The 25,943-nt window shown below is 33.0% G+C and overlaps 10 protein-coding genes and 1 long non-coding RNA gene across 13 annotated transcripts; 7 read left to right on the plus strand and 4 right to left on the minus strand.

The window, feature by feature from the left end:
• Positions 1-141: 141 nt before the first annotated feature.
• LOC148171791 (uncharacterized) lies at positions 142-588 on the minus strand. Its single transcript, XR_015770482.1, has 2 exons — positions 417-588; positions 142-369 (listed from the first exon to the last, which is right to left on the minus strand). It is a non-coding gene; the product is annotated as an uncharacterized LOC148171791 (long non-coding RNA).
• A 164-nt stretch (positions 589-752) lies between these two features.
• LOC148171792 (uncharacterized) lies at positions 753-1,401 on the minus strand. The gene is made up of 3 exons (XM_088041754.1): positions 1,301-1,401; positions 1,069-1,254; positions 753-1,021 (listed from the first exon to the last, which is right to left on the minus strand). The coding sequence occupies exons 1-3, from the start codon at positions 1,338-1,340 to the stop codon at positions 795-797; spliced, it is 453 nt and encodes a 150-aa protein (XP_087897880.1). The 5' UTR covers positions 1,341-1,401; the 3' UTR covers positions 753-794.
• Positions 1,402-3,366: 1,965 nt separating this feature from the next.
• On the plus strand, positions 3,367-4,183 carry LOC148171793 (uncharacterized). Its single transcript, XM_088042361.1, has 4 exons — positions 3,367-3,394; positions 3,470-3,559; positions 3,612-3,836; positions 3,884-4,183. The coding sequence occupies exons 1-4, from the start codon at positions 3,367-3,369 to the stop codon at positions 4,117-4,119; spliced, it is 579 nt and encodes a 192-aa protein (XP_087898487.1). The 3' UTR covers positions 4,120-4,183.
• Positions 4,184-6,891: 2,708 nt separating this feature from the next.
• LOC148171794 (uncharacterized) lies at positions 6,892-8,061 on the plus strand. 2 transcript variants are annotated; one of them, XM_088041583.1, is made up of 5 exons: positions 6,892-7,002; positions 7,047-7,217; positions 7,262-7,390; positions 7,463-7,615; positions 7,668-8,061. In XM_088041583.1, the coding sequence occupies exons 1-5, from the start codon at positions 6,957-6,959 to the stop codon at positions 7,895-7,897; spliced, it is 729 nt and encodes a 242-aa protein (XP_087897709.1). In that variant the 5' UTR covers positions 6,892-6,956; the 3' UTR covers positions 7,898-8,061. The 2 variants fall into 2 exon arrangements, with proteins under 2 accessions (XP_087897709.1, XP_087897708.1); XM_088041582.1 differs by having other exon boundaries at positions 7,262-7,615.
• Positions 8,062-11,637: 3,576 nt separating this feature from the next.
• LOC148171795 (uncharacterized) lies at positions 11,638-12,454 on the plus strand. The gene is made up of 2 exons (XM_088041274.1): positions 11,638-11,827; positions 11,872-12,454. The coding sequence occupies exons 1-2, from the start codon at positions 11,782-11,784 to the stop codon at positions 12,348-12,350; spliced, it is 525 nt and encodes a 174-aa protein (XP_087897400.1). The 5' UTR covers positions 11,638-11,781; the 3' UTR covers positions 12,351-12,454.
• Positions 12,455-12,509: 55 nt separating this feature from the next.
• On the plus strand, positions 12,510-13,176 carry LOC148171796 (uncharacterized). Its single transcript, XM_088041275.1, has 3 exons — positions 12,510-12,620; positions 12,668-12,835; positions 12,885-13,176. The coding sequence occupies exons 1-3, from the start codon at positions 12,578-12,580 to the stop codon at positions 13,121-13,123; spliced, it is 450 nt and encodes a 149-aa protein (XP_087897401.1). The 5' UTR covers positions 12,510-12,577; the 3' UTR covers positions 13,124-13,176.
• Positions 13,177-13,223: 47 nt separating this feature from the next.
• LOC148171797 (uncharacterized) lies at positions 13,224-15,971 on the plus strand. 2 transcript variants are annotated; one of them, XM_088041505.1, is made up of 3 exons: positions 13,224-13,304; positions 13,367-13,531; positions 14,926-15,971. In XM_088041505.1, the coding sequence occupies exons 1-3, from the start codon at positions 13,262-13,264 to the stop codon at positions 15,186-15,188; spliced, it is 471 nt and encodes a 156-aa protein (XP_087897631.1). In that variant the 5' UTR covers positions 13,224-13,261; the 3' UTR covers positions 15,189-15,971. The 2 variants fall into 2 exon arrangements, with proteins under 2 accessions (XP_087897631.1, XP_087897632.1); XM_088041506.1 differs by having other exon boundaries at positions 14,929-15,971.
• A 1,024-nt stretch (positions 15,972-16,995) lies between these two features.
• Positions 16,996-17,666, plus strand: LOC148171798 (uncharacterized). The gene is made up of 3 exons (XM_088041834.1): positions 16,996-17,128; positions 17,173-17,340; positions 17,385-17,666. Exons 1-3 carry the CDS (start codon positions 17,083-17,085, stop codon positions 17,609-17,611), a joined length of 441 nt encoding a protein of 146 aa, XP_087897960.1. The 5' UTR covers positions 16,996-17,082; the 3' UTR covers positions 17,612-17,666.
• A 517-nt stretch (positions 17,667-18,183) lies between these two features.
• Positions 18,184-19,064, minus strand: LOC148171799 (uncharacterized). Its single transcript, XM_088041717.1, has 3 exons — positions 18,614-19,064; positions 18,440-18,568; positions 18,184-18,388 (listed from the first exon to the last, which is right to left on the minus strand). The coding sequence occupies exons 1-3, from the start codon at positions 18,657-18,659 to the stop codon at positions 18,198-18,200; spliced, it is 366 nt and encodes a 121-aa protein (XP_087897843.1). The 5' UTR covers positions 18,660-19,064; the 3' UTR covers positions 18,184-18,197.
• A 1,655-nt stretch (positions 19,065-20,719) lies between these two features.
• Positions 20,720-22,859, plus strand: LOC148171800 (U3 small nucleolar ribonucleoprotein MPP10). The gene is made up of 3 exons (XM_088040636.1): positions 20,720-21,043; positions 21,093-22,566; positions 22,612-22,859. Exons 1-3 carry the CDS (start codon positions 20,964-20,966, stop codon positions 22,756-22,758), a joined length of 1,701 nt encoding a protein of 566 aa, XP_087896762.1. The 5' UTR covers positions 20,720-20,963; the 3' UTR covers positions 22,759-22,859.
• On the minus strand, positions 22,737-25,930 carry LOC148171801 (dipeptidase 1-like). The gene is made up of 6 exons (XM_088040638.1): positions 25,607-25,930; positions 23,782-24,080; positions 23,521-23,738; positions 23,213-23,471; positions 23,091-23,166; positions 22,737-23,050 (listed from the first exon to the last, which is right to left on the minus strand). The coding sequence occupies exons 1-6, from the start codon at positions 25,708-25,710 to the stop codon at positions 22,771-22,773; spliced, it is 1,236 nt and encodes a 411-aa protein (XP_087896764.1). The 5' UTR covers positions 25,711-25,930; the 3' UTR covers positions 22,737-22,770.
• Positions 25,931-25,943: the final 13 nt, after the last annotated feature.

A 25,943-nucleotide genomic window follows, 5' to 3' on the forward strand; every position in this document is an offset into this window, starting at 1 on the left:
TCACGGCCAAAAAGTGTCATTTTGCCCTCGCATTCAAACATTTTTTGGCCTTGGTACACAAATAATAATTTATTTCCTAGTATTTCCAGTATTTTCAGATTTATTAAATAGAAATTTTGGGCGTTTTCAATAATAAAAAAATTAATCACCAAAAACTTTAATCAAAATATCAACAGAATACATTTCATCAACCGTTTATTGTTCGCAAGAAGTTACAGCCTATCCAGGAGGAGGACCATGACCGCCCTTAGGTCCACCACCACCGCCGAAGTTTTGAGTATAAATTAGACCTTGGGGAGCATTGGATCCGCTAACTATTCCACCTGAAGAAGGCGCCGAAGATGACTGAGGAGCAGCATCAAAGCCGTTCTGCAAAAAACACGTCAATTGTGTTAAAACCATTATAATTTATTTACCAAAAGAGTGCCCAGCACCAGTAGAACCACAACGTAAGCAACTTTTCCCATTTTTGGTCGGCTTCTCCGTTTGTTGGCTTTATATAAATATTTTTTCCAAAAATTGTAATTATTGAGAATTAAATTGTGACGCATGAGAAGTAATGTGTATAATAATCATAACAATTTTGTATAAACACAGATAGAGGTGCTTAGTCACGACTTCCTTTGGTTGGAATTTGCGTTTTTTGGGTGTGTTAAGTGATGAAAATGTTTCTAAAAAAACGTAATGATACAAAGTGGAAGAATCTAACGAATTAGAAAGATTTGGAGACCAAGACAACAAGAAAAACGACATTTTAGTATAAATTTTATTACAAAAGTACAAACTTGGTTATATTAAAATTCAGCAACATAGAAACCCATAATAGCACTCAACATTACAAGAATTACAGAGACCGTAACAGATCCACTTCCATTTATGGAGTGAACGTTGCATTCATTTTCTGCACAAAATTTACATTTTGTAAAGTTTCCAGCAACATTGTCTTCCAAGTCGAAAATACACTCCTCTGTTCCTTTAGGACGACATCCTCTGTAGATCCCCGTTTGGTCCTCAGTCGGCGCTACAATTCTTCTTTTACCGAAAGCAGCAAAAAATAAAAATACTCACATTTAAAATAAGCGGAAAAACACTCATATTCGTCGTTGCCAGACGCTTCTTTTACTCGGAAAACACGTCTACCTTGTCTTGACTCTGGGCTTCCACAAGTTGTAGATTTAACATTGTTGCTTTGAGGGTCAACACATCCGTGCGCTTCCGAAGGGTCGCAATCATAACACCGCAGATCGCAGAAAGCTGAAAGTTTCTTTTTAGAGGGAGGAAAAGTGAAACAAGCACTTACCGAAGCCGCACAAAGAGAGGAAGATCAGCGTTTTTATCATTTTGATCGTTTAGACGGCGGCTACAAAATTGCGGATTTGTAAAAAAACGTGTTGGTTTTGAGGGAAAATTATCTTATCGCTATTAGGGAAAGGAAGGACTATTTACATATTTGTACATATTTTATTTATCTGATCATCTGAGTCATAAATGTGTCAATTCGCGTGTTACACTCCTTACAAGGTGGGGAAAAAAACCGTTAATTTAACGATGCTTTTATTGTCCGGTTCTTATCGTTCCTTTTTTGCCGCCACCGCCAAACGTAGCATGGTCGTCATAATGACTGGGTGCTCTGGCAGTCCCATTTTTAATGCTCATTATTGTGTTTATTGCAAGCGAAAAAAGTGGATTTAGGCAATTATGGAATATTTCTAATATTTCTATTCCATTTTAATCTTGTTGTCAAGTGTGAATTCGGGATAAAACCAGTTATTATCAATTTCAATATTGGTTTTAGTTTCCAAGATAAAACGTTATAAGATGGGCAAAAACGGATTCGGAGAAATTGCTGCTTTGCGTGGAAAGTATTGAGTCGGTTAAACAATTCAAAAATTTCCAAAAGTTTGAACAAAAACTGACAAAATTAGAAATTTTATTTCAACATGTTGGACATTTTTGGTTTATCTCAAAAATAAAAATTTCTTAATTTAGAGTATTTTTCTCTACAATTGTGACATTTGGCACACTTAATAAATAGCTTGAAAATAAAAACTTCCGCAAATTTCATTGCTTTATATAAAAAAGTGTCAAAATTTGGAATTTTATATTAAAATCTTGGACATTTTTGGCTCATCTCGAAAACAAAAATTTCTAAATTTAGTGTCTTTTGCTCCACAATTTTGACATTTGGTACAGTTAATAAATAGCTCAAAAATAGAACTCTCCGCAAATTTCATTGCTCTAGAACAAAAATTGGCCAAATTATGAATTTTGTCTGAAAATCTTGAACGTTTTCGGCTCATCTCAAAAATAAAAATTTATAAACTTTGTGTCTTTTGCTCTACAATTTTTCCATTTGATACAGTTATAAACAACTTAAAAATAGTAACCTGCAGAAATTTGATAACATTAACGAAAACGGACAAAATTAGAAATTTTAATTTAAGATGTTGAACATTTTTGGTTCATCTCAAAATTAAAAATTTCTAAATTTAGTGTCTTTTGCTGTGCAATTGTGACATTTGGTACAGTAAATAAATAGCTCAAAAATAGAAACCTTGGCAAATTTCACTCCTCTAGAGCAAAAGCCAGCAAAATTATGAATTTTATTTGAAAATCTTGGACGATTTTGCTTCCCTTCAAAAAAATAATTTCTATGTTTTGTGTTTTTTGCTCCATAATTTAGTACAGTTAAAACACAACTCAAAAATAGTAGCTTCTACAAATTTCATTGCTCTAGAGCAAAAAGTGATAAAATTATAAACTTTATTTGAAAATCTTAAACGTTTTTGGCTTATTTTAAAAATGTAAATTTCTAAATTTTGTGTTTGCTCATCATAGTTAATAAACAGCTCAAAAATAGAAACCCGCACAATTTTTATTGCTGTAGAACAAGAACTGAGAAAATTATGAATTTTATGTTACAATCCTGAACGTTCTCGGCGCATTTCGAAAATATTTTTTTAAATTTTGTATCTTTTGCTCAACAATTTTTTTATTTAGAGCTGTTAATAAACAACTCAAAAATAGTATTTTCTGCAAATTTAACTGCTCTACCACGAAAACTGGCAAAATTAAGAATTTTTTTTGAAAATTTCGGATGTTTTTGCTTCTTCTTCAAAAAAGAAATTCTAAGTTGTGTGATTTTTGCTCCATGATTTTGTCATTTAGCACAGTCAAAATACTCAATTCAAAAATAGTATCTTCTACAAATTTTATTGGTCTAGAGCACTTGAAAAGCCTAATTTTGTTAATCTGCTAAGTTTCCATTGAATTTTTCATCTCACAGATAAATGGTGTTTAGCATTTCTCCAAATTCCAAAGACTCATTAGACCTCCTAAGTAGCATAAACCGCAAACACTTGTAAAATGGCGATAATTTCTGATAAATTCCATTGCAAAATTTAATTTCATGATAACAGCTAATAAACCTGTTAATGATGAAACAATTGACTAATTTTTGATAAGATAGTATCAATCAAACAATCAAAATTTTTGCAGTATCACCTCACCCGCTTCATCATGAAGACACAGTTTTTCCTTCTCTGTGCTCTTGCCACAGGTGAAACCTTCATTGCATTACATTCCACCACTTCTATATCTTGCAATTTTAGTGTTATCTGAAGACATCAAATGTTATGACTGCGATACTAAGAACGACAACCAATGTCTTTACCCCGTTGAAAACAACGTTAAATCGACTTTATGTAAAGACATTTCAAGGCACGATGACCCAGTGAAGGGACAAATTGATGATATCGATAGATTGGACATTCAACCAAGGGCCACAAATACTACGCCCATAGAATATGAGTGCTTTTCCTTGTATTTTCAATCAGGTACGTTATTTGATTATTGATTAATAAATTTCATTAGAAGTTTATAGATAGTTATGAACAGGCAACTGGAGTCTATCGAGGATGTGCTGAAAAGACCGAGGATTTTTATTCTAGTTGTGAATATCTAACGGAACGAATCAATTATGGAAATATTACAAAATGCTTGTCGTGTTCCACTAGTGAATGTAACATAGAATACGTCGGGGCTGCACATTCCCTGACTGTTTCTTTGGGGGTTATTATTTTGAATTTGATATTATGCGTTAAGGTGTTTTCTTTCTAATTTTGTAAATTTATATATTTTGTCGTTTTTTCATGTTCTTATGTATAATACACTTTTTCTAGAATGTTGCAGAGTTTTATTTTTAATCAGGTCGTCATTTTATAAAGTCTATTGTTGACATGTCGTCATTTTCGAAAATGACAGATATCGGAGATTAGACTGAATAGATTGCGATAAACATGGACATGCCACGGTGAGAGTTAGATTAATTTACGATAGATTCAGATTAATGGGTTTAGTTTGTCTTATTTATTAAAAATAGAGACTAATATTGCAACCAAAATTATCTGAAAGTTTCGACTCTCCAATGTTGAAATTTTCTATTTTGGAGGCTGTGAAATAAGCTGCAACATGATATGTAGCATGTGCTTTTTTTCATCACTCTGTACAAGTAGTCTACAACTTTATGCATGCATCGATGTCGTTTTTTTTCTTTTGTTTTATTAATGGAATTATTAAGCCTACAATAATTATCATTATGCTTACTTTGAAAGCCTATTGTACTGAGCTCAATTTTTGAAAAAAATGTGGTGCAAGACTTGTATCACTTCATTTTAGTCGCTTTAAGACAAATAATGGGTTTACAGTACTATGTCTGAACGCTGCAACAAGATTAAGGCGAGTGCCAAGACTCGTCGCTGGTCAGAATTCGAGCTGAGCTGTCACGTCAAGCGGTGGTACCTCTGTTTACAACACCCCATACTGTGCTATCGTAAAGTGATTGTAAAATGATAAATGCTTATTTTTCCTCTGTCTGGTAGAAATACTTTTTCATGGGTAAAATAATACGAATCAAAAAATTTTATTTTAAAATTGTAAGTACATTAGTACGTTGTTCAAAAAATAATTTAACTAGTCAAATAATAAATAGATTAAAGTATTATTTAATATCAGAATGCCAAACAGAAATTTTCTAAAAAAAAAACTGAAGTTACCTGTTTTATGTTTAATTTTATTTGTTTTCAAATAGATACGTATTTGGTATGAAGGTATATTCAAAAGATACAAAATACATAGTATAATAATGTGTATATGTACATTTTAGTAAGTATTTATAAGAAAAGTGGTATTTACATAACAGGTACTTATTTACAATATTGACAATTAACTAATACATAGGTAATACAAACTCAGTGACGGCGGATCGGAATATACAATGGAAAATAATTGAAATGGAAATATGTATAATATAAAAAGTGTAGACAAAAATATTAACATTATGTACATAATTTAGCTATCACGAATTGGCATCGACCTTTGTTTCCTAGAGTCAGTTAATTCCGGCAACATATGATCAAAATAAAACTTAATCAATTTTGGTTCCATTTTTTCTTTCCAAAAAGTTGTGTCTTCATAAATGTATTCATATTTGATATCACTTTCTTGTCCAAACCAAACACCCAGAATGCACATTTTTTTTCGTGTTATTCTTAACTGCCCTTGGATTTGGTAATACCAATTATGATTTGAATTTATAATGTATGTTCCATTTTTTTCTAGTTTCCAAAAGTCAACCTTTTTATTCTCCACCGCATCTTTAAAGTTTGAATTGAAAGCTTTATACGGGCATTTTATTTCAATAATTCCGTCGTCCCCGTCAGGTGTGGCTCCCAAAAATTTATATTCTTTGTCGATAAATAATCCACATGGGCGAATTTCAATATTTAATGCATTACTCAATGCGTTGCGTCTCAAAGGAACAAGATATAGTGGGTTTTTTAGTAAAAGTTGAACCGGCCGGCGGCAAAATGAAAGAAATTGGCATTACCTAGTAAAACCCCGGTCAGCTTCTTATATAAAGCCTAATCCAATATTGCAAACATCAGGTAAATTGTATCCGGTCAGGTTGCTCCATAGAGTCTTACCATTCAAAACAATTTTGTTTCGTTCAACATTTTTCATTCATTGATGAACTTTTAAATTCTAGTGAAATAAGAAAGAAATAAACATAAATAATAAAATATGTAATAAGAAAAATAATAATAAATTACTATTTTATTAAATTTCATTTTCTAAATTTTACGTCCAAAACCGTGAAATAGTCGAGAAATTAATTCGTGTGTCATTGAAAGACTTAATAAGACTATAAATTGAATGAATGTTCATACTACATAGTTGTTTCTATAGTTTCATACATCAAGCATTATGAAACTTCGTTGTGCTTGTACTTATTAGCACTTTTAATAACCCTCTTCTAATTGTAGTCATTTTATTATCCTCTGTGCGAAACAAGCAGGTAAAAATTTTAGAAGAAATCCCTTGATTTACAACTTCCAAAGCTGGTCAAGAAACCGCAAATGAGGGTACGCTTATAAATCAGCCTAGTCGTAAATTATCTGCAAAGTTCAGAGCTTCGATTGAAAAATTTTTAGTTTATCTCCCTCATAACTAGACCAATTTTAATGATATCGATTTAAATTTAGCGGGAAAGTGATTTTGAAAGTATTCTTTACTAATTCTAAGTTTAAAAATTCACAAAAATCGGACATAAACTTCTATTTGTAAAACTACCCCTAAATTATCGAATTTTCAAGTCATTTAACTTTTAAATTAAATGTTTTTTCAAATGTTTGATTCTTAGTTTTAGAAGAAAATGTGAATACAAGCAGTTGAGAATAAGAACGAAACTGATACATTAAAAAATAAGCGAAATATTTAGACGATACTTTACATCGTAAATAAGAAAAATGTCTTGGCACTCGCCTTAAATTTTTACCAATCAGAAACAGAATCTGATAAAACTAATCATCAGTTTTTGTCTATTGTTACTCTCACAGCATCAATCAGATGATAAAAATTTTTCACATTGAACTGTACTTTGATATTTTTTGAACAAAATGCAGCTTCCACGTTTATTTTTCACCTGCTTGTGTTTTTCTTACGGTAAGTTAACATTTTCTCGATAGTCTAAACTGACTCCTTTATAGCGTTTGCGGTCCAAAATTGCTACGATTGTGACCCTACATCGGATGGAATGTGTGTAGATCCTCAACTCCACAACATAAAATCCACAAACTGTGAAGCTTCTACAGAAACTCAGTACGCTCAAACTAGCATACCTTTAGATTATGCATGTTTTACGATTGTGACAAAAAATGGTATGTTTAATAGATTTTACATTAAAACAACGATGAGATTTTAGGAGACAATCCAGGGATTTATCGAGGTTGTGTTGATGGTTTTACCGGGGATGGTTGTGAACATTTAAAGAACAAAACTCGTTCATCGGAATATGATAAATGCAAAATTTGCTCTGGAGAGAAATGTAACAGTGAGAATCCTATTGATAATGATAATAACGATAATAATGACGCAAACAATGTAACACATCTTTTACCCTTAGCAAAATCTTGCTACAAATGTGACCCCTCATCTAAAGGGGGCTGTCTAGACCCTCAAAATTCCACAGCAGAAACTGTAAATTGTGAAGCTTCGGACACATATCAACAAACTTCTGCACCTTTGGATTATGAATGCTTTACATTTCGATCTACTGGTAAGTCATACGTTTGTTTAATCATTTAAAAAACGTTTTATTCTCTTTTTAGAAAAAAATCCTGGGATTTTCAGAGGTTGTCTCAGTGGTTTTAGTGGTGATCCTTGTGAAGAAGTCAAAAAACAATATGGAGCTCTTATGGTGGAAAACTGTAAGACTTGTAGGGGAGACAAATGCAACAACGAACAAATAATACGAAATAATAATAAAGGCTTTGCTAAAGTGACAAATTCGGTGTCAATTTTGGCTGCGGTTGTCGTTCTTGCCGTTCTTACATTGTAGCTGTCTAAAGTCTGTTAGATTCTGACGAAGGTTTTTCACGGTTTCCCTTTGTTGTAGCGCAAATGCGAGAATCACGTCATAAGTCGGCCGTGACCGCCCTTTGGATTCAACTTCTTCTTCCTTCCTGTAAAGACAATTTTTTAATCATTAAATTTTCACAATTATTTGTACTAAAATTATTGTTACAACCTCGATAAATCCCTGGAAGAGTCCCTAAAATTTTTTAATCTAAAATCTATTAAACATACCATTCTTCGTAACAGCCGTAAAACATTCATAATTTAAAGACGTCAGTGACGTTATACTTGGTAAAATCTTCACAGTTAGTGGTTTTATGTTGTGAAGTTGAGGATCTACACACATTCCATGCGATATAGGATCACAGTCGTAGCAATTTGCTGCCGCGAATGCTATAAAGGAGTCAGTTTAGACTATCGAGAAAATGTTAACTTACCGTAAGAAAAACACAACCAGGTGAAAAATAAACGTGGAAGCTGCATTTTGTTCAAAAAATATGTAAGTACAGTTCAATGTCAAAAATTTTTATCACCTGAATGAGTGTAATAAAAGACAAAAACTGATGATTAGTTTAATCAGATTCTGTATCTGATTGGTAAAAATTGTAACGCTAATGTTAACATTTAATCTTGTTGCAGCGTTCAGACACAGTAAACAAAGTAATAACTTAATTATAGTAAGCATGTTATGAGGAACATTATTTACAAGGTTGATATTTGCGACATGGGCGAATAGAGCAAATTAACCGAGTGAATGTGCTTTATCTATTATTTACTGAAATAAATATAACAAATTTTTATCAATCAAAAATGTAAATTGCTATGTAAATACAGTGGCGCCCAAAAGTGGTATGAGTCTAGGACCATATTTTTTCAAAAATTGAGCTGTGTAAAATAAGCTTTCAAAGTGGGCATGATGATAATTTTTGTAGGCTTAACAATGACATTGCTTACAATTGTAGACTATACTTATACAGTGGTTTGCTGATTTTCTATTACTTTTAAACCATCTGCAATCTTCAAAATACTTTACATTGTAGACACAGATTACCCCTTGTAGGTTAATAATAATTATTTAGGTAGTTATATAATAACGTCTTATTTTTGTAGTATAACAATTTAAGTTTTGACCTGAATTAAAGTAACCCAAAAGGTATAAGGCTATATAGCAGCAGTAAAATTATCCCATTGTGTAAAAGTTAACTTGTCTACAATAGAAAACATCCCAGAGTTGTAAACCATCTGGTTGTACCGCAGCGCTTACTTTGGTCACTTCGACCAGTCCCGGCTTAATAATATTTAAAAATTACAGAAACATGTGCATGAATTACATCAAACTTGGACAAAGAGATTATTATTAATCGCAGATTACCCACATTTCTATTGTTTTTCTTAAAGAATGTAATAAATGGTAAATTTAGCACCGCAGATAAATCCTAATTTTATGATTACTAAAATATTTTAAGCCGGTTCTGGTAAGTTCAGGCAAACCATGATTTATTGTTGGGACACGCGCTTGCCGATAAGGGTACAAAAGAGATGATAATTGATAGTCAAAATTTTTATTAGTGCAATATAGCCTTATAGCTTTTGGGTTACTTTACAAGGATGTTCAAAATCTGTACCACTTTATTTTGCCTATACAATCGCTATACAATAAAACAATCAAAACTGCTATTTATCGGTATCACATCAAATTAGGTCAATTGTACGTTTTTCTACCAATTTACAACTCGACTCGGCTTAATTAGAACATATCAGGAAAATGTATATGGGGTATTTTATTAAATTGAAAAAAAAATTTAATTTTTAAAATTTTTATTTTTGTTTTTTTTTAAGGCTTTGTTTATACAATAAAGTAAATTCAATTAAACAATTTTACGGATTATATACTCAATTTATAGTTTCATTCTACAACTATAATGGAAACTAGGATTTATGTTAGATATAAGTAACATTCAATGATTTTAAAAATATTGCACCAAATCATTTATTTGTTTCTTCTCTGGCGTTTAAATATATCACATATTTTGTGTTTACAATATAAAAGAGCCGTAGACTTATGACATAAAACATATTTGCGTGAGTCTAGTAAACTGGCTGTATTTAAGTCTGTAATTGTCATGCCCTAGCTTATCGATCAAATTAATATAATTATAATATTTGAATTTTAGTTATTATAGTTGTAGAATAAAACTATAAATTGAGTATATCTAATCCTGTAAAACCGTTTAATTGCATTGCATAATTTAAAAAAAAAATTTTTAATTAAATAAAAAAAATAGAAAAATAGGCCCACTCTGGGATACGCGGAAATGATCCTTGAATTAATTGAAGTTTTATTAGAAAATAAATAAAAAATAAAAAATGACGAACTTCGAAAAAATAACAGTTTTTCTCAAAAAAAGCAAAAATTTTATTGAATTTATCATCTTATTTTTTTTTTGTATTTTTTCTGAAAAGTACATTTCAAAAATTCCCAGGAATTTAATTTTAGTTACACATATACCTACTTGAAAATATTGGGTGATTCATTAAATTTCCATTCGCAGTTGGCTTTGAGAAAAAAATTCATGTCGTAACTAACATCATTCGACTTAATATTTGCGAGATTTGCTAGTTATCGAACAAGAAGTCAACGCACGTCCAAAATACACGGCCTACCTAGAATGGAAATTTAATGAATCACACGATATAAAAGCCATTTTTTGAGAAAATTCATAACTTTTTTTGAGCTAGGAACAAAAATTTGAAAAAATTCTGAGAACCGTTTTTCATAGGGTAGAAAAAGCTGAAAAACTTTCACCAAAATCAAAAAGGATCGTGGTGAAAAGTGGTCGATTTGGTACTTACGGAATACCCCATACAACTTGCAGAAAATTTAAAATGACATTTAAGGTATTTTGAACACATTTAAATTAAAAAAAAAATTAAATTAACGACAGGTTCCACAAACCCTCACTTATTGATAAAAATTACATTTTAAGACGTCGTGACCCTAAAACTACTAGTGATAAAAAACAAATTTTTGCTTTAAATTCTAGAGCTTTGTCAACTATGAGAGTGCTTGTATCTTTTCAATTAAAAATGATTTCGCCAATTTATTACACCACAAAATTTTTAGTAAGAATCAAAAGTACTTTGCTTTATATTTTTCACTTATTAAACATTAACAAAATTGGCGCAATCAACAAGAGCATCTAAAAGACTTCCCTTATTTCCTTTCTGCAAAAAAATGTCTACACTTTTCTGTGCAAAGACGAGCATCTGGCAAACACCCACTAAATTTATTCGGATGCTGTTTAATTTTATTTAAGAGTTTCAGTTTTCCAAAAATGCTTAAATCTTTCAAATCAAAGCATTTTAAAATTTTTAAATCGTTACGAAAAGCGTAAAGTCTAATTAATTTTTAGTGGGGGGTCGCAACTCTCTTGCTTATATTTTCATCTTAAAATGCAATTTATATTTTATATTATTATTATTTTTATTCAACTCTGATTACCCGAGGTTTTGTCCTATTAAAAGAAGAAATTTCACTAGTATTTGATTCCGTTTCTTATAAAATGTGCTAATAAAACAGTTATCGAAATTTATCCGTTGGAGTCGACTGTATTGACTTTATTTATTCCGCAATATTGACACTTCTACAAACTAAAAATAAACGTGATCTAAAAGAGTTTCCGGTGCCCGATGAAACCGTATGATATCAAAACCGTCTGACAAATCAGTGGTCGCTTTTACCACTTATTATTAGTTAAATCTCATTAATAAACCGTTTTTCCTTGTATAAACATCAGTATCAAAAAACAAACTTTCAAAGTGATAGCAAAACTTTTTTAACACACATTCAAATTGAACAAGTAAATCATGTACTTCCTCCTTGTTTTCTTCTTCTTCGTTTCAAGCGTTTCAAGTAAGTTATTACAGTGTTAAAGTCATAACTAAATTTTTTAATAGCGCAGGGAGAGCTTGCTTGTTATGAGTGTAATCCACAGTCTCTCAGAAAATGCGAGTTTCCCGATTCAACATTTCCTGTTATAAACTGTCTTGACGATAATACGACTAAAAGTGAAATGAAATTTATTCCAAGCATGGTCAAAAATTCAACAGAACCTCCGCTTTGTTATTCTTTATACTTAGAAGCCGGACGAGAGAATACTACTGGCTATTACAGAGGATGTTCTAATCAACAAGGATTGGAAGAATTTTGTAAGGATCTTCAGAGAGTTATGCAGGACGCAAAAATGACGATGGTTGGATGTACTCAATGTAACAAGACTAGATGCAATGATGCGCGTTTTAAAGTTGAGACGACAGAACAGGCACCAACAACCGTTTCCAATAAAAAAGTTAGAACAGGACATAGCAACGGTGCGGAGGGTTTATCAGTTGGTTTGTTTGTGGTGACGGCTGGGCTGTATTTGTGTAATCTCTAAATAAAAAGATGTTACCAAATCGTTATTTAATTTCATATCGAATCTAAAGTTTCTTTCGACCTAAAAAACTCCCTCTGTACAATTTGTCATTTCATTGGTTGGGTGTAATCTTTCTCCAAATAATAATGATGAAATTGCCTTTTTTCCACCGAGTGTTTATTTTGGCGCGGTCGCACTTATCTCCCACACCTGTTATACTGTATTCGTAGCTTAGCCTCGCCACGAAAATGAAGCTCGCGTTGTTTATCCTTTCGTGTTGTTTTCTTCACGGTAAGTTCAAAATCCTGTTAACACTAAATCCACAACGAATTTCTTAGTCTACGCAGTGAAATCTTGCTACGATTGTGAGCCCACATCGGAAGGAAACTGTATAGATCCCCAGAATTTCAACGTGAAAACAACAAATTGTGAATCGACCTCTGAAACCCAATTCTCACCAACTGGTCTTGCTTTGGAGTATGCATGCTACAGACTTTATATAGCAGGTACGTTTGTAGGTATCGAGGAAATGTTTATTGAATCTTTCTGTTTTAGAGGGAGATAAATCTGGAACGTACAGAGGTTGTGTTGATGCTTATACTGGCGATGGCTGTGAACATTTGAAGATTAACAAAGGAATAACTTTCGACAAGTGTGAAATATGTTCTGGGGATAAATGCAACGTTGAGAATTTTTCCGATGAAAAAGATAATCCTGGGGGTGGTGCCGCGGAGATTGTAGCTTCCCTCTTTATACTGACTGTGGGGGCAGTTTTTGCCATTCGTGGTTTATAGAAAAAACAAATTTTGTACTTTTGAATTGAAATAAAATGTGTTACAAAATCTAATTCTGTTTATTTTGGTTGGGTGATAAGCACTGAATTTCTATTTCCCGAGTTTAGATAACAGTCGCTTGTAACCATTATCTCGAATATGAACCTCGTAGTTTTTGCCCTATTTTCCTGCTTCTTTGGAGGTAAATTCTACCCGTTTCTGTGCCCAGAATTCTGTTTTTATACGTCATTTTCTTTCTTTTAGCATTTGCAGTAAACACGTGCTACAAATGTGATCCTTCATCAAAAGGACGCTGCATGGACCCTAAAAATATGGAAACAGAAACTGAAAATTGTGAAGCTTTAGACACAGGATATGAACAAACTGCTGCACCTTTAGATTATGAATGTTTTACATTTCAATCTACTAGTAAGTGGTAATTGCGTCCAAAAATAATGCACCATCCCATTGCTTATTTCCAAACAGCGTCGGAAAACATTTTGAGGGCCTCGCCAGGGCCGGTACGAGTCTGATCTTGACCGTCCCAGCACATCTGGGTAGTCATAAAATGGTAATTTTTCAATGTTTGCTAAAACCCTGTTCTAAAATTATTTAGGTCTTATTTTGCTGTGCTGTGATGGCAAAAGAAACGTATAAATACTGTGGAACGTTTATAACTTTAACTTTTTAAACAGTTTCCACGAAACTTACCGCAAGACCCTATAAACATAATCACCCTCAAGTGGTGGGTCTTGTCTGATGACCAGAATTGATCCCCAATAAATTACAGCCTTTTTGTTGATTTAAATTTACTGAAATTGGGGAAAAAATATTTGGAAATAAAGTTTCAGGACATACAGACAAATAATATAGGTAGATTACTCAACGTGCGAAGTTGAGTTTTGTTTTAATCTAATGTGGACTTGTAATAATAGAGTTGAGGAATGATTAAAATTTAGATTAGCTTGAAAGTGCAGTATGAAAATTTTCAAATTTCGCTTAAATTAAATAAAAATATAATTGTCAATTTTGACATGTCAAATCTTGCTCTCATTGTTATGTAACTTTTTCACTTACTAGTTAGTAGAAACATAAGTTAATTACTAGTGAAAAAATGAAGAAAATTTGAGTTTCTTAGGTCTCAAACAATGGCAGAAAATGTATTTTTATGTCTAAATTGAAAAAAACAATATTTTTAGCTAAAGACAAATAATTAAAAAAAATATACACCCGGTTTACAAAAACAAAATTAAATCCTTAATTTTGATCAAAGATTTTTACGAAACCAAATAACGTTATTGGGGTTTTTACATCTGAAAAACTAAAAATTATAAATGCTAGTTGGCCATAATCAGTAAAACATGTAAACAGCTTAGCAAAATCAAGAAATTGCGAAAAGACGCGTTTACCAACACTAGTATTGTGTTTTCAATTTTCATTTTCAATATTTAATTCCATCAAATGTCAGCAATCAAACTTAATTAAATGCGTGATTAATTTAATTGCAATCAACTTATAGTGGGATCGGAATCATTGATTAAGAATACAAACATAGATTCAAAATTTCTTTCAATGTTCTTCATACAATGTTGTTTATTCGACTCAATCTTCAAGAGTTGTCGAGTAAGTTGTAAATAAAATTTGGTTGTCTGACGCACCCCTGTACAAAAACTGACCGCTCAGATCTCAAGCAGACCAACCCAAAAGTTCTAGGGGTAAAATGTATTGTTGGGTGCATATTCTGTTCATACCATGGTGCATTATTTTTGGACGCAATTGTACGTTTGTTTAATCACTTAAAAAACATTTTATTCTCTTTTTAGCAGAAAATCCTGGGATTTTCAGAGGTTGTCTTAGTGGTTTTAGTGGTGATCCTTGTGAAGAAGTCAAAAAAAAATATGAAGCTCTTATGGTGGAAAACTGTAAGACTTGTAGTGGAGACAAATGCAACAACGAACTTTTGACGAAAGAAACGAAGCAAACGAAAGAAGAAGATGATAATAATAATAATAAGGGCTTTGCTGAAGTGACAAATTCGGTGGTAATTTTAGCTGTGGGTGTCATTTTTGCCGTTCTTACATTGTAAATGTTGTATAGCTGTCTAAAGTCTGTTAGATTCTGACAAAAGTTTTTCACGGTTTCCCTTCGTTGAAACGCAAATGCGTCATAAGTCGGCCGTGACCGCCCTTTGGATTCAACTTCTCCTTCCTTCCTCTAAGAACAATTTTTAATCAGATAAATTTAATTTTTTGTTTGTAAATCCAATTTTAGTTCGGAATTTATACAAGTGTCCCAAAACGCTCGTACTTCCGTTAGTATCTACTTCCGTTTAATGAGAAATTCTTCATCAAAATCTGAGTTGATTGCCGTATCGTACAATGTTCAAGTATTTATAGTATTCAAGATACAAGCATTTAAAGTTGATCATTCACAGCGAATCTTTGAGAAATTTAAGGAAAAATAGTTGTATGTAACGTAGAAACAGATTGCTATCTAGCGATTTATGAGCTATGATTGGTCAATTTAAAGTGCTTGTATCTCAAAAACTGTAAGGGCCTGAACCTTGTGCGATACGACAATCAACATAGATTTTGATAGAAAATTCTTTAAAGAAAGTGCAAGCGTTCTAGGACAGCCTGTATGTATATTAAAGAATGTTTTTTTGTTTTAGTTCCAATTATTTAAGGTTCCAAGATTTCATGATAAAAAAATTTTGTGTCAGAACTTGAGATTTAAATATTATACATAACACGAATGTTTTATTTTTGTATGTGTTTATCCACTCTTTCGACTTTACATTGTTCTATTGTAGTAATTAATAAACAAAATATTTATGACAATATACAAATAAAACTGAAAACATTAACTATTTGAAGAATTTTTGGATTTCTTTCTCTTTCCAAGTTTCAATTGTATGTATTCTTTGTAACTTTATTTAAAAGTTCTTTTTTTAATTTATAGTTCCTTTATTGAATTCATCAAAGCTTTCAATTTGTCATTTTCGTTCTTTTTTTTATATTTTTTTTTTCTACGACCACTTAATAATTTGCTTATAACACAGTGATGGCTAAAATAAAGTGGTAGAGCTTGTAAAAGACAAATTATTGCCAATTCTATAATTCAGTTCAAAAATTAATCTAGAAAGTTATTACATTACAACTACCAACAATAAGCACTTAAGAATTATTATTATTCAGTATTATTATTAACTCTGTATAAGTAGCCTATAACTTAAAGTTGTTTTTTTCTTTTGTTTTATTAATAACATTAAATCTACAATAATTATCATTATGCCTACTTTAAAAGCCTATTGTACACAGCTCAATTTTTGACTTGTACCACTTCATTTTGGTCGTCACTGTATGTCCGCTTTAAGACAAATAATGATGGCTACAATAATAGTCCAACACGATAATGGCGCTGCGTAGCCAATATTCATTTAATAATGTTTTTAGTACAACAGTTTTTCGAAAGGAGCAAAGTGAGCCGTAAAAAGGAATGAGAATTTATATTTTGGCAGTCATTCCATTCAGTAAATTTTTGTTCTACACAAAATGGTCCGACATAATTATAATCATTATAATCACTGTTTTGTATTTTGTTCGTTTCTATTTTTTAATACATTTTTGATTGATAAAAATGTGTCATATTTATTTCAGTAAATGACAGATAAAGCACAGCATTATTCACTCGATTAATTTGCTCTATTCGCTCATGTCGCAAATATCAACCTTGTAAATAATATTCCTCATAACATGCTTGTATAATAACTTACTAAAATTAAGTTATTACTTTGTTTTAACTATGTTTTAACGCTGCAACAAGATTAAATATTAATATTAGCGTTACAATTTTTACCAATCAGATACAGAATCTGATAAAACTAATCATCAGTTTTTTGTCTTTTATTACTCTCACAGCATCATTCAGGTGATAAAAATTTTTGACATTGAACTGTACTTTGATATTTTTTGAACAAAATGCAGCTTCCACGTTTATTCTTCACCTGCTTATGTTTTTCTTACGGTAAGTTAACATTTTCTCGATAGTTTAAACTGACTCCTTTATAGCGTTTGCGGTCCAAAATTGCTACGATTGTGACCCATCGGATAGAATGTGTGTAGATCCTCAACGCTACAACATAAAATCCACAAACTGTGAAGCTTCTACAGAAACTCAGTACGCTCAAACTAGCATACCTTTAGATTATGCATGTTTTACGATTGTGGCAAAAAATGGTATGTTTAATAGATTTTACATTAAAATAACGATAAGATTTTAGGAGACAATCAACATATTTATCGAGGTTGTGCTGATGGTTTTACCGGGGATGGTTGTGAATATTTAAAGAACAAATTTCCTTCATCAGAGGATTATAATTGCAAAATTTGCTCTGGAGATAGATGTAATTATGAGAATCCTGTTGACAATGATAACAATAGCGCAAACAATGTTGCACAATCACTACTAATGTCTGTAGCTGTATTTTTCATTATTCTTGCACTGTGAGAAATGCGTTCGTTAACTTTATACCCACAGAATAAAACTATTACTACAAATTAAATGTTATTTGTTTTTCCTTTTGTATATCTTATCTTATTACTCATTTTTGGAAACTTTGATTTGCAGTTTATTAAGATAAATATAAGATTTCTCCCGGCGCATTCACCAATTTTACTAAATTTTTAATACTTTTATTAATAAAACTAGACGAATTTCTTAATTTCAATTGTTCAAAAATTAAAGATAACTAGTATCTTAAGCATATAAATTATTAATTTTATCTAAAATAATGTTTTTCAAAAGATAAAAAAATATATAAGATCATTGTCAAGATCCAAGGACAAAATGTTGAGTTATTACTGATAATAAAACTAATAAGCTAATAAAAAACAAGTCTTATTTTTTTGTGTCTTTTATGTATATGTTTTCCTTATTAAGTTTTTTATATAACCTTGAACGATACGCAGGTGCTTATTAAAATTGTCTTATCTTCACAAGAAATTTCCACGTAAATAAAAATCGATAAATGTCACCATAAATCAGTAAACGGATAATTTGTACAATTATAAAAAATACGAAAAACTTAAAATATTTATAATCCATAAAACAGAGCTCCGAAACATATTATCCACAGAGTAAAATTTGCAACAAAAGCGCTACTTTTATTACACAAATTTCCATCACAAACTGAGCACACAATTTCATTGCCATTGTGAACTCTTCTACAAGCTGCATCAGCAACATCTGCAGGAAGACATCCTTTCTCAACAAAGCCCCCTCGTCCTGAAAACTCTCCTATTAATTTAAGTCTGTGATAATTTTAATAAGTGTTACCAGTGATAATCTCGATAGTATAACACTTCATTTTAACATCTTCTCCGAGATCTTCGTGTCTGCACTTTTGTACCTGTGGTGGATCAACACAGTTTTCTAAACAAACGTAGCATTCTTCAACTGCTAGGACTAAAACCGAAATATAATCGAAGAAAAAAAGTGTTACTAGCTTACTTTGATGGAAAGACAGTGATAAAAGTATGAAAAACAATGAAAACATTTTTAAAACATTGAAACTTGACAGAACACAATAAAAGACACTTTTATGGTCGTTATTATATTATTTATGTTGGTGATAAGAGTTTGCGTCGCGGAACGATTACAATAATTATTATTCAAGTTTACCGCCACGTTGCTCAAATAAAGCAGAGAATAAAATACCACTACTAGTTTATATCATTGTTTCCTCGTATTTTTATGCAAAAATTAGATAATTTGTCTCAATTAGTTACCCCAACTCAAAAATTGTAGAATTTTCAAATTTGAACTTTTAGAACTAATGCGAATTCGGTGTAACGAGACAACAGTGACTACTCCTCATTTATTTTGAATACCGCATTTCAAGGTCATAATTTGTGAAAATTGTGGAGCTCTACGGCAAATTTGAGAAGATTTATCCATTGAATTGAACATAAACGAGTACTGGAACACCCTGACCTGACCTGACCTGTTCGTGATTGTTTTCAATACATAAATCCTCTTAAATTTGTCGTAAAGCTCCACAACTGTCACAAAGTATGACCTTGAAATGCGGTATTCAAAATAAATGAGTACTTCCAGATAAATAAAACTTGTATATCTGGTTGCATATCTATTGCAATTATTTTTTTAAAGTTAAATAAAATAGTAACCAAGTTCTAACTCTTAAATTAGATTTAAGATTATTTCTTCTTTAATCCAAATTTATTGAAGTTTTATTTCGTTTTTGCTGAAAAAATTCTAGACTTTAAATCAAACTTCAAACACATTAATTCATTTCTCGGTAATCATGCAGAATCGGGACCTGAAAAATGACGGCTGACATTTTTGACAGCGTTCGGGTACAGACGGCCTGCAACGTTGCCAAATCGTTTGAGTTTAGAGGTGCGGTTGCATGTATAAAGAGTTGTCTAAAGCAGGTTGTTTATAAAATAATTCCCAGAAGAAGAAAAAATAATAGCGTGAAGGGATTACTCACTTCTTGCCACATACATAAATCAAATCTAGCAACCCTAATTTTAACCGCCCAATAAAACCCGGTTTCTCAATTAAGATTATTATAATTTTGAATTTACTTTTGATTTTTAAAATTCGTTAATTATTGGAATAAATGGACTCCGTATGAATTAATAGATTGTTCTACAAGTAATGAAAAATGCTGATTTTCGAATGACTACAAAGGGGTTGAATTAACGAATGCAGCGAGTTAATTAACTTTTCACGAGCTGAAAAACACTTTTTCTTACTACTATTTTACTTAAAACAGACTTTCAAACGTAAATTTTAATTCAAATTATAACAAAAATGAAAGGATGGAAGGGCGAAATTATTCTGAACGTTAATAAAATTTTTCGTTTGATTCCTTTAAACACTACAATTAAACATTACATCTGCAATTGGTAGTGTTTTTCCACTCATCGTGCAATTCGATAGAAAAAGAATGTTTAAGCGTAAATTTGTTTTTTTGAACGAATGTTTTTTACTAAATAATTGTTATTAGATGAGAGACATGGCTCTGTATCTCACAAATTGGGGATTTAGTTAAGTCATTACTTTGACAAATTAATTTTGACGGTTCTTGTCTTGCGCTAAAAATAGTTAGGGTTTTTGAAACTTTTCTCCTTTCAGCGTAAAATAGGATAAAAACACCGAAGTAGTAAGTAACAGCGTTGTGGGTGTGTCAACCAGAAATGTAATCAAATTTCAATTTATTGTAAGCTTAGTAAGGCAGTACGACCAGGGATTAGCCTTTAACAACTACATAAAGTACCATGAATATCTTTAGAGTGACATTAGATTACTTATCCCCGACAGAAAAAAAATCAATTTGAGTTTGAATTTGAAAGAATTTTCACCAGTCTGGGAAAAAGCGATGTACAGTAGGTTCGATCCTCAGTGTGGAACTTTTATACAGTTTTTTCAGTTTAGTACATGAACATGAGCCGCACGTATGGTGGAAAAGACATTTTGTGTTGTCACGTTCTGCCTGAGATTATACAACCCACTATGACGCAGTCTGAATCTTTCTTGTAGTTGAGGCAACTTGGCAACAAAGCTATGTCTTCGTGCTCGATCGCAGTACGCGGGCGCATGCGCACATGTCAGGTCCCGATTGTGCATGATTACCCATTTCTCTTACAAATTTCTCGTTATTTATAACATTTCCCAATAAAATCAAAATAAATATTCAATATCGTTTTTACTAACAAGTCTAGTGGAATTTGAAATTTAAATACTACTAAGCTAACACATGCGGTATGCACTTTGACAACCCGACAACGCTGACATCTGACACTTAACCTAACTTTTAACTAAACATGTGAAGATGAGTAAATCAAACGATTTTTACAACAGTTGTCTCCAGACCTTCCAGGGCATTGCAAAGAAACCGACGCAATTTCTCCAGTAAGTTGTACAATAATTTTTTTGCTATAATTATTGGGTGTGTTTCAAGGCCAAATGAAGACTTTTGTGGCGAGATCAAGCGCAATTTGAAGGAACTCTACGATTTTACGAAGCGTGAAGAGATTAAAGTTGCGAAGTCCAACGCTTTGCCAGAGTTAATAACGCAGAATTTTGATCTAGAGCAGATTTGGCAGCAAGTTGAGTTGCAAAACGATGCTGTGATTTCTCCTGCTGTGACGGGGGTTAGTAGATTGGTGGTGAACAAGGCGGGGCTCTTCTTAAGTGATAAAGAGACAAAAGAGAAAGAACAAATTGAAGATGATGGTGAAGAGTCAGATGGGGATGAAGATATCAATCTTGAAGAAGAGACAAATCCTGAAGATGAAGATGAAGATCTTCAAGACTATGGAGAGGACCTTCATGAATCCAAACCTGATAAACCAAAAACAAAAGGCTCAATAGTAGACGACGGCTTTTTCAAGCTTGAAGAAATGGAGAAGTTCCTCCAAGCTGAAGAGAAGAAGACAAATCCAGACTCAGGCAATGATTCAGAGTCAGATGATGAGGATGAAGAAAGTGTCGATTTATTTGACCAAGAAGAAGAGGAAGAGGAAGAAAACGCAATGGAACTAGCGAGATACAAAGACTTTTTCGTCGCCCAACAAGAGAAAAGACCTAAACACCTCCCAGAACTTGAAGATCTTGGTCCATCATCGCATGAATTGAAACAACACAGACTTTCTAAAAAAATAGAAGAGCTGGAGGAAGAAGCTCTTGAGGAAAAATCCTGGCAACTACAAGGAGAAATCACCGCGACAAATCGCCCACAGAACTCCCTCCTTGAAGATGTTCTTGAGTTTGATTTGACGACACGGCCAGCACCTGTTATCACCGAGCAGACTTCAATGCAACTTGAGGATATCATAAAGCAAAGAATTAAAGACCGCGTTTTTGATAGCGTGGAGCGAAAAGTAAAACCTACAGAAACACCTCTGGAGTACAAGAAGAAGTTGGTGCTAGACCAAGAAAAAAGCAAAGAGTCATTGGCTCAGATATATGAAAAAGACTATTTAGAACAACAAGCCAATCTTACTAAGGACGAAGACGTGGAGACGAAAGAACCTGAGCTTCACCAAGAAATAAACTCTTTAATGAAAAGTCTGTTTGTCAAGTTGGACGCTTTGTCTAACTTCCACTTCACGCCAAAACCTGCGATTCCTGAGCTCAAAATTATAAGTAATTTACCTGCTATTAACATGGAGGAAGTTGCGCCTGTTGCGACAAGTGACGCCGCTTTGTTAGCACCTCAAGAAGTTAAACGTTCTAGTAAAGGAGATGAACTAGGAAAGGCCGAACGTACAAGCACCGATAAGAAGAGAGAACGGAGGAAAAAGAAGTTAAAACAGAAGATACACGCCCGGGAAAAACAGAAGAAGGAAGAAACGACCGTGGGGAAGAAATACACTAAGGAGAAAGCAAAACGAATGTTGGAAAAAGTCACGAAAGACGGAAATGTTAATAAAGTAAGTCTTTTCTTTTGTTGTGCTCATTTTCATGTCGTTTTTCAGATGGAAGTGAGCAGTACAGCCGTGAAATCATCAAAAGCGTTCTTCACTCAATTGGAGGAAGAGGTGAAGTCACAGATCAAGCGGAAAACAGATGGGAAAGCGAATAAAAAGAAGAACACTCCTAGTGCTAAGAGACTGAAACTGTAATTTCTATTTTTATTACAATACATATAACAACGCGAAAATAACAACGATTGTGCTTGGAACGACACGGACGGAGAAGTTCTCCTCAACTAGATCTTCCTTCGGGATTAAAGTCTCTTCCGGCAGTGTTCCCAGCATGGTATCTCGCACCTCCTCCACCTTTTTAAACACTCGGTACAAGTTCCTTCCTGCCAATTTTTCCAAATTTGCGACGGTCCACCTCTCTGGATTCGTAGTGTAGAGAAGATCAAAAAGATCTGGATATTTCGAAACGTCCTCTAGACCTTCTGGAACTCTGCGCACAGTTAAAAATCACGAGACTAAAAAGTACTCACTGGTTAACTCCATCGTAGTCTCCACCGATCCCCACATGATCCACTCCAGCGACATCCGCGATATGCTCGATGTGTTCTACAAATCTCTTGTATTCTTGGGAGTGTTAGAAGCACGTACTTACTGACGACATCGGCGATGGTCACGTTTCCAGAACCCACAAAAGCGCTGTAGAAGTTCACCATGACGACTCCACCATTCGTGGTCACTTTGCGTAGGATATCATCGCGGACGTTCCGATGATGATGGTGCACTTCCCAAGACGAAGAGTGTGAGAAGATCACCGGTGCTTTGGAGATGTCGATGGCTTGGTCCATCACGCGGTACGAAACGTGCGATAAGTCGACCATCATTCCAAGGCGATTCATCTCGACGACGATTTTCTATAAATAAAAAATGAGAAAGTTTGTTGAGACTTTGGGGATTGGGGACCTCTCCGAATTTCGTTAGATTTGCGACAGGGGAGCTGGAGTCGCCGTCTACTGGAGAAGCGTCCGCCCAGGCAAGATTACAACTGTGGGTGAGAGTCATGTAGCGGACCCCCAAATCGTAAAATTGTCTCAATAGCGCCATTTTATTATCAATAGAGTGTCCTCCTTCCAACCCGATCAAACTAGCGATCCTGTTGTTATTGAAAGCGGCGACAATGCCTACAAAATCGAATTAGAACTGTCCAAATAATTTAATGAGTACCATCAGCGGTGTCCACGAACTCCAAGTCAGCGGGGTATTTTCTGATAAGACGTCTGATGACATCGACTTGTTCTAAGCTTCTAGAGACGATGGTGTCGTAGTTTGTGGGGTCGCAACCAACGTAAGCGACCCAGAACTGTCCTCCTACTTTGCCTTGTCTTAGTCTGGGTAAATCAGTAAAGCAAGACTTGCAGTTTTCGGTGCCAAACAGAGTATCATTGATGAGGTCATTTTCGAACGAGAAGTTCTGGATGCGGTTTCCTAGAAGGTTGTATAAGTTGAAGGGCAAGTCGTTGTGTCTGCAAAAAATTGGGAAAGATTTGAGTAAACGTTTTGCGATTACATAATTACATTAATTTTGTTGTGGCAGGTTTTAATTTAGTCTTGAACTTTTTCGTATGTTATTTTTGGTAATAAAATAAATAAGTCTATAATTATACAGCGTATTTTTTTCAGCCACGCAATATGTGGTTCTATTTTTTGACCAACACCTTGAAAAAAGTGCGCCAACAAAAAAGATTAAAAATATAATTTTCGACAAGCAGGTTTCATGTTATAATCTGAAATAATAAATTTTATAATAAAGTACGTTTATGTTTTTATAGGGAGTGGTTTAGCACGTCTCCAGCAAAAATTAATTTATTTACTCTAAAAATCTCCACACAAAGGATAATTTAATTGTTAATAATAATATTGTTGTATTATATTTATATAAGAATGAATGTAGACAATGACGCTTTCCAGATTATCTCATAAATAATATTCGAAATTTGATCCTTTTCTAGTTTATTTTCGGAGCAAACTCAACTTATTGCATCTCATTTTACGCAGAATTTCACGCAAATTCCAAATCCATGCTCAAAACTCAATAAATAATTAAGTTATGACCTTTAAAGCTTTGGATGCTAGTTTTTTATTTTCTAAATTTTTACAATATCTCTGAAACTACGACAGATAGAATGTTTTGGTTTTTGTTGCATATTTTAGAATCCGCTCTGTTTTCTAAAATTCAATGGTCAATTTTTTCCAAAAAAATTGCAACCGATTTTTTCGTTTTTTGATCTTCACTCGTCAGCCACTTGTTTTACTGATCTGAAATTTGGACAGATGATAGACTTCGAACTGTTCTTTTGATCATAAACCTCAAAAACATTAATCGTCGTTTTCGCGCTAAAAAAAATCTAAAAATTACCCCAAATAAACCTGAAAAGCCATTTCGGGGTCAATATCTAACTTTATTGATGAGCAAACTTACATTATTATATCTCATTTTACGCAGATTTTCACGCAGAATCCAAAACTGTCAAAATTTTCCCCGTACATCAACAAATAATTGAGTTATGACCGATTAAAATTTTGGGGTGTCGCCAGAGGACCAAATTTTTGATGGCCCGAAAATATCGATCCTCTGTATTTAAGGTCACTAGACAGAAAGTTTATTTTTTGTATTAGAAAAGACAAGTTTTTATTTCATGATATTATCTATATCTTGGAAACTACGACACATAGAGAAACATGGAAAATTTGTTTTTTTCGAAAAAAAATTCTCAGCGCAAATTTTGTAAATCAAATTTGGTCAATATCTAGTTTATTTGTGGAGCAAGATTACCTTATTAGGGCTTATTTAACACAGATTTTCACGCAGACTCCAAAATTGTGCAAATTTTTCAATCTCCGTAACTACGACAAATGGAAAGTTCTGGTTTTCGCCATCGTTTTTCTCGCGCTTTTGTTGCTTAAAATCGGCTTTCAGACACCAAAATTTGATGTCGGTTTCATGTGATCATGAGAAATATTGAGAAGATTTAAACAGATTCAAACTCACCCATCGATCAAAGGAAAATTGTCCAAAGCAGTCCGTGCAACTGGACTAACAGTCGCTTGAAAACTGTTTCCGAACACAAAAAACAATACAAAAACGAACAACATGGTTACAAGTCTACCGAGGATTCAATTACGTTCTGCGTCTGGAGGTGTTATATTGGCGGATTAAGCTTAACTTTGATAAAAATTAGGAATTATGGGGATTAGACTCGATGTGTTTGAAGGATTAATTGCAGTAATCTCTAGACCACAACGTTACGTTATTTTATAGCTTACACGTTTGTTTCAAAACCAGATCAGATAACACTGTAATGTAATTTGAAAAATGTGCTCGTCAC

This window comes from Gnatocerus cornutus, chromosome 7 (assembly GCF_029298725.1).
Source record: "Gnatocerus cornutus isolate USDA-ARS CGAHR chromosome 7, icGnaCorn1.1, whole genome shotgun sequence".
NCBI lineage: Eukaryota > Metazoa > Arthropoda > Insecta > Coleoptera > Tenebrionidae > Gnatocerus > Gnatocerus cornutus.

Bases quoted from the DNA above. Each gene is read 5' to 3' on its own strand.
- LOC148171792 (XM_088041754.1), bottom strand. From the start codon at position 1,340: ATGATAAAAACGCTGATCTTCCTCTCTTTGTGCGGCTTCG. The intron at 1,255-1,300 runs GTAAGTGCTTGT...AGAAACTTTCAG, and splicing joins CCTCTCTTTGTGCGGCTTCG to CTTTCTGCGATCTGCGGTGT. The intron at 1,022-1,068 runs GTGAGTATTTTT...GAAGAATTGTAG, and splicing joins TTTTTCCGCTTATTTTAAAT to CGCCGACTGAGGACCAAACG.
- LOC148171793 (XM_088042361.1), top strand. From the start codon at position 3,367: ATGGCGATAATTTCTGATAAATTCCATT. The intron at 3,560-3,611 runs GTGAAACCTTCA...TTGCAATTTTAG, and splicing joins TCTCTGTGCTCTTGCCACAG to TGTTATCTGAAGACATCAAA. The intron at 3,837-3,883 runs GTACGTTATTTG...AGAAGTTTATAG, and splicing joins TTCCTTGTATTTTCAATCAG to ATAGTTATGAACAGGCAACT.
- LOC148171794 (XM_088041582.1), top strand. From the start codon at position 6,957: ATGCAGCTTCCACGTTTATTTTTCACCTGCTTGTGTTTTTCTTACG. The intron at 7,003-7,046 runs GTAAGTTAACAT...ACTCCTTTATAG, and splicing joins CTGCTTGTGTTTTTCTTACG to CGTTTGCGGTCCAAAATTGC. The intron at 7,218-7,261 runs GTATGTTTAATA...ATGAGATTTTAG, and splicing joins TACGATTGTGACAAAAAATG to GAGACAATCCAGGGATTTAT.
- LOC148171795 (XM_088041274.1), top strand. From the start codon at position 11,782: ATGTACTTCCTCCTTGTTTTCTTCTTCTTCGTTTCAAGCGTTTCAA. The intron at 11,828-11,871 runs GTAAGTTATTAC...ATTTTTTAATAG, and splicing joins CTTCGTTTCAAGCGTTTCAA to CGCAGGGAGAGCTTGCTTGT.
- LOC148171796 (XM_088041275.1), top strand. From the start codon at position 12,578: ATGAAGCTCGCGTTGTTTATCCTTTCGTGTTGTTTTCTTCACG. The intron at 12,621-12,667 runs GTAAGTTCAAAA...CGAATTTCTTAG, and splicing joins TTCGTGTTGTTTTCTTCACG to TCTACGCAGTGAAATCTTGC. The intron at 12,836-12,884 runs GTACGTTTGTAG...TTTCTGTTTTAG, and splicing joins CTACAGACTTTATATAGCAG to AGGGAGATAAATCTGGAACG.
- LOC148171797 (XM_088041505.1), top strand. From the start codon at position 13,262: ATGAACCTCGTAGTTTTTGCCCTATTTTCCTGCTTCTTTGGAG. The intron at 13,305-13,366 runs GTAAATTCTACC...TCTTTCTTTTAG, and splicing joins ATTTTCCTGCTTCTTTGGAG to CATTTGCAGTAAACACGTGC. The intron at 13,532-14,925 runs GTAAGTGGTAAT...TTCTCTTTTTAG, and splicing joins TTTTACATTTCAATCTACTA to CAGAAAATCCTGGGATTTTC.
- LOC148171798 (XM_088041834.1), top strand. From the start codon at position 17,083: ATGCAGCTTCCACGTTTATTCTTCACCTGCTTATGTTTTTCTTACG. The intron at 17,129-17,172 runs GTAAGTTAACAT...ACTCCTTTATAG, and splicing joins CTGCTTATGTTTTTCTTACG to CGTTTGCGGTCCAAAATTGC. The intron at 17,341-17,384 runs GTATGTTTAATA...ATAAGATTTTAG, and splicing joins TACGATTGTGGCAAAAAATG to GAGACAATCAACATATTTAT.
- LOC148171799 (XM_088041717.1), bottom strand. From the start codon at position 18,659: ATGTTTTCATTGTTTTTCATACTTTTATCACTGTCTTTCCATCAAA. The intron at 18,569-18,613 runs GTAAGCTAGTAA...TTTCGGTTTTAG, and splicing joins ATCACTGTCTTTCCATCAAA to TCCTAGCAGTTGAAGAATGC. The intron at 18,389-18,439 runs GTAACACTTATT...GAGAGTTTTCAG, and splicing joins TACTATCGAGATTATCACTG to GACGAGGGGGCTTTGTTGAG.
- LOC148171800 (XM_088040636.1), top strand. From the start codon at position 20,964: ATGAGTAAATCAAACGATTTTTACAACAGTTGTCTCCAGACCTTCCAG. The intron at 21,044-21,092 runs GTAAGTTGTACA...GTGTGTTTCAAG, and splicing joins AAACCGACGCAATTTCTCCA to GCCAAATGAAGACTTTTGTG. The intron at 22,567-22,611 runs GTAAGTCTTTTC...GTCGTTTTTCAG, and splicing joins AAGACGGAAATGTTAATAAA to ATGGAAGTGAGCAGTACAGC.
- LOC148171801 (XM_088040638.1), bottom strand. From the start codon at position 25,710: ATGTTGTTCGTTTTTGTATTGTTTTTTGTGTTCGGAAACAGTTTTCAA. The intron at 23,472-23,520 runs GTCCCCAATCCC...TTTTATTTATAG, and splicing joins ATCTAACGAAATTCGGAGAG to AAAATCGTCGTCGAGATGAA. The intron at 23,051-23,090 runs GTGAGTACTTTT...AACTGTGCGCAG, and splicing joins GACTACGATGGAGTTAACCA to AGTTCCAGAAGGTCTAGAGG.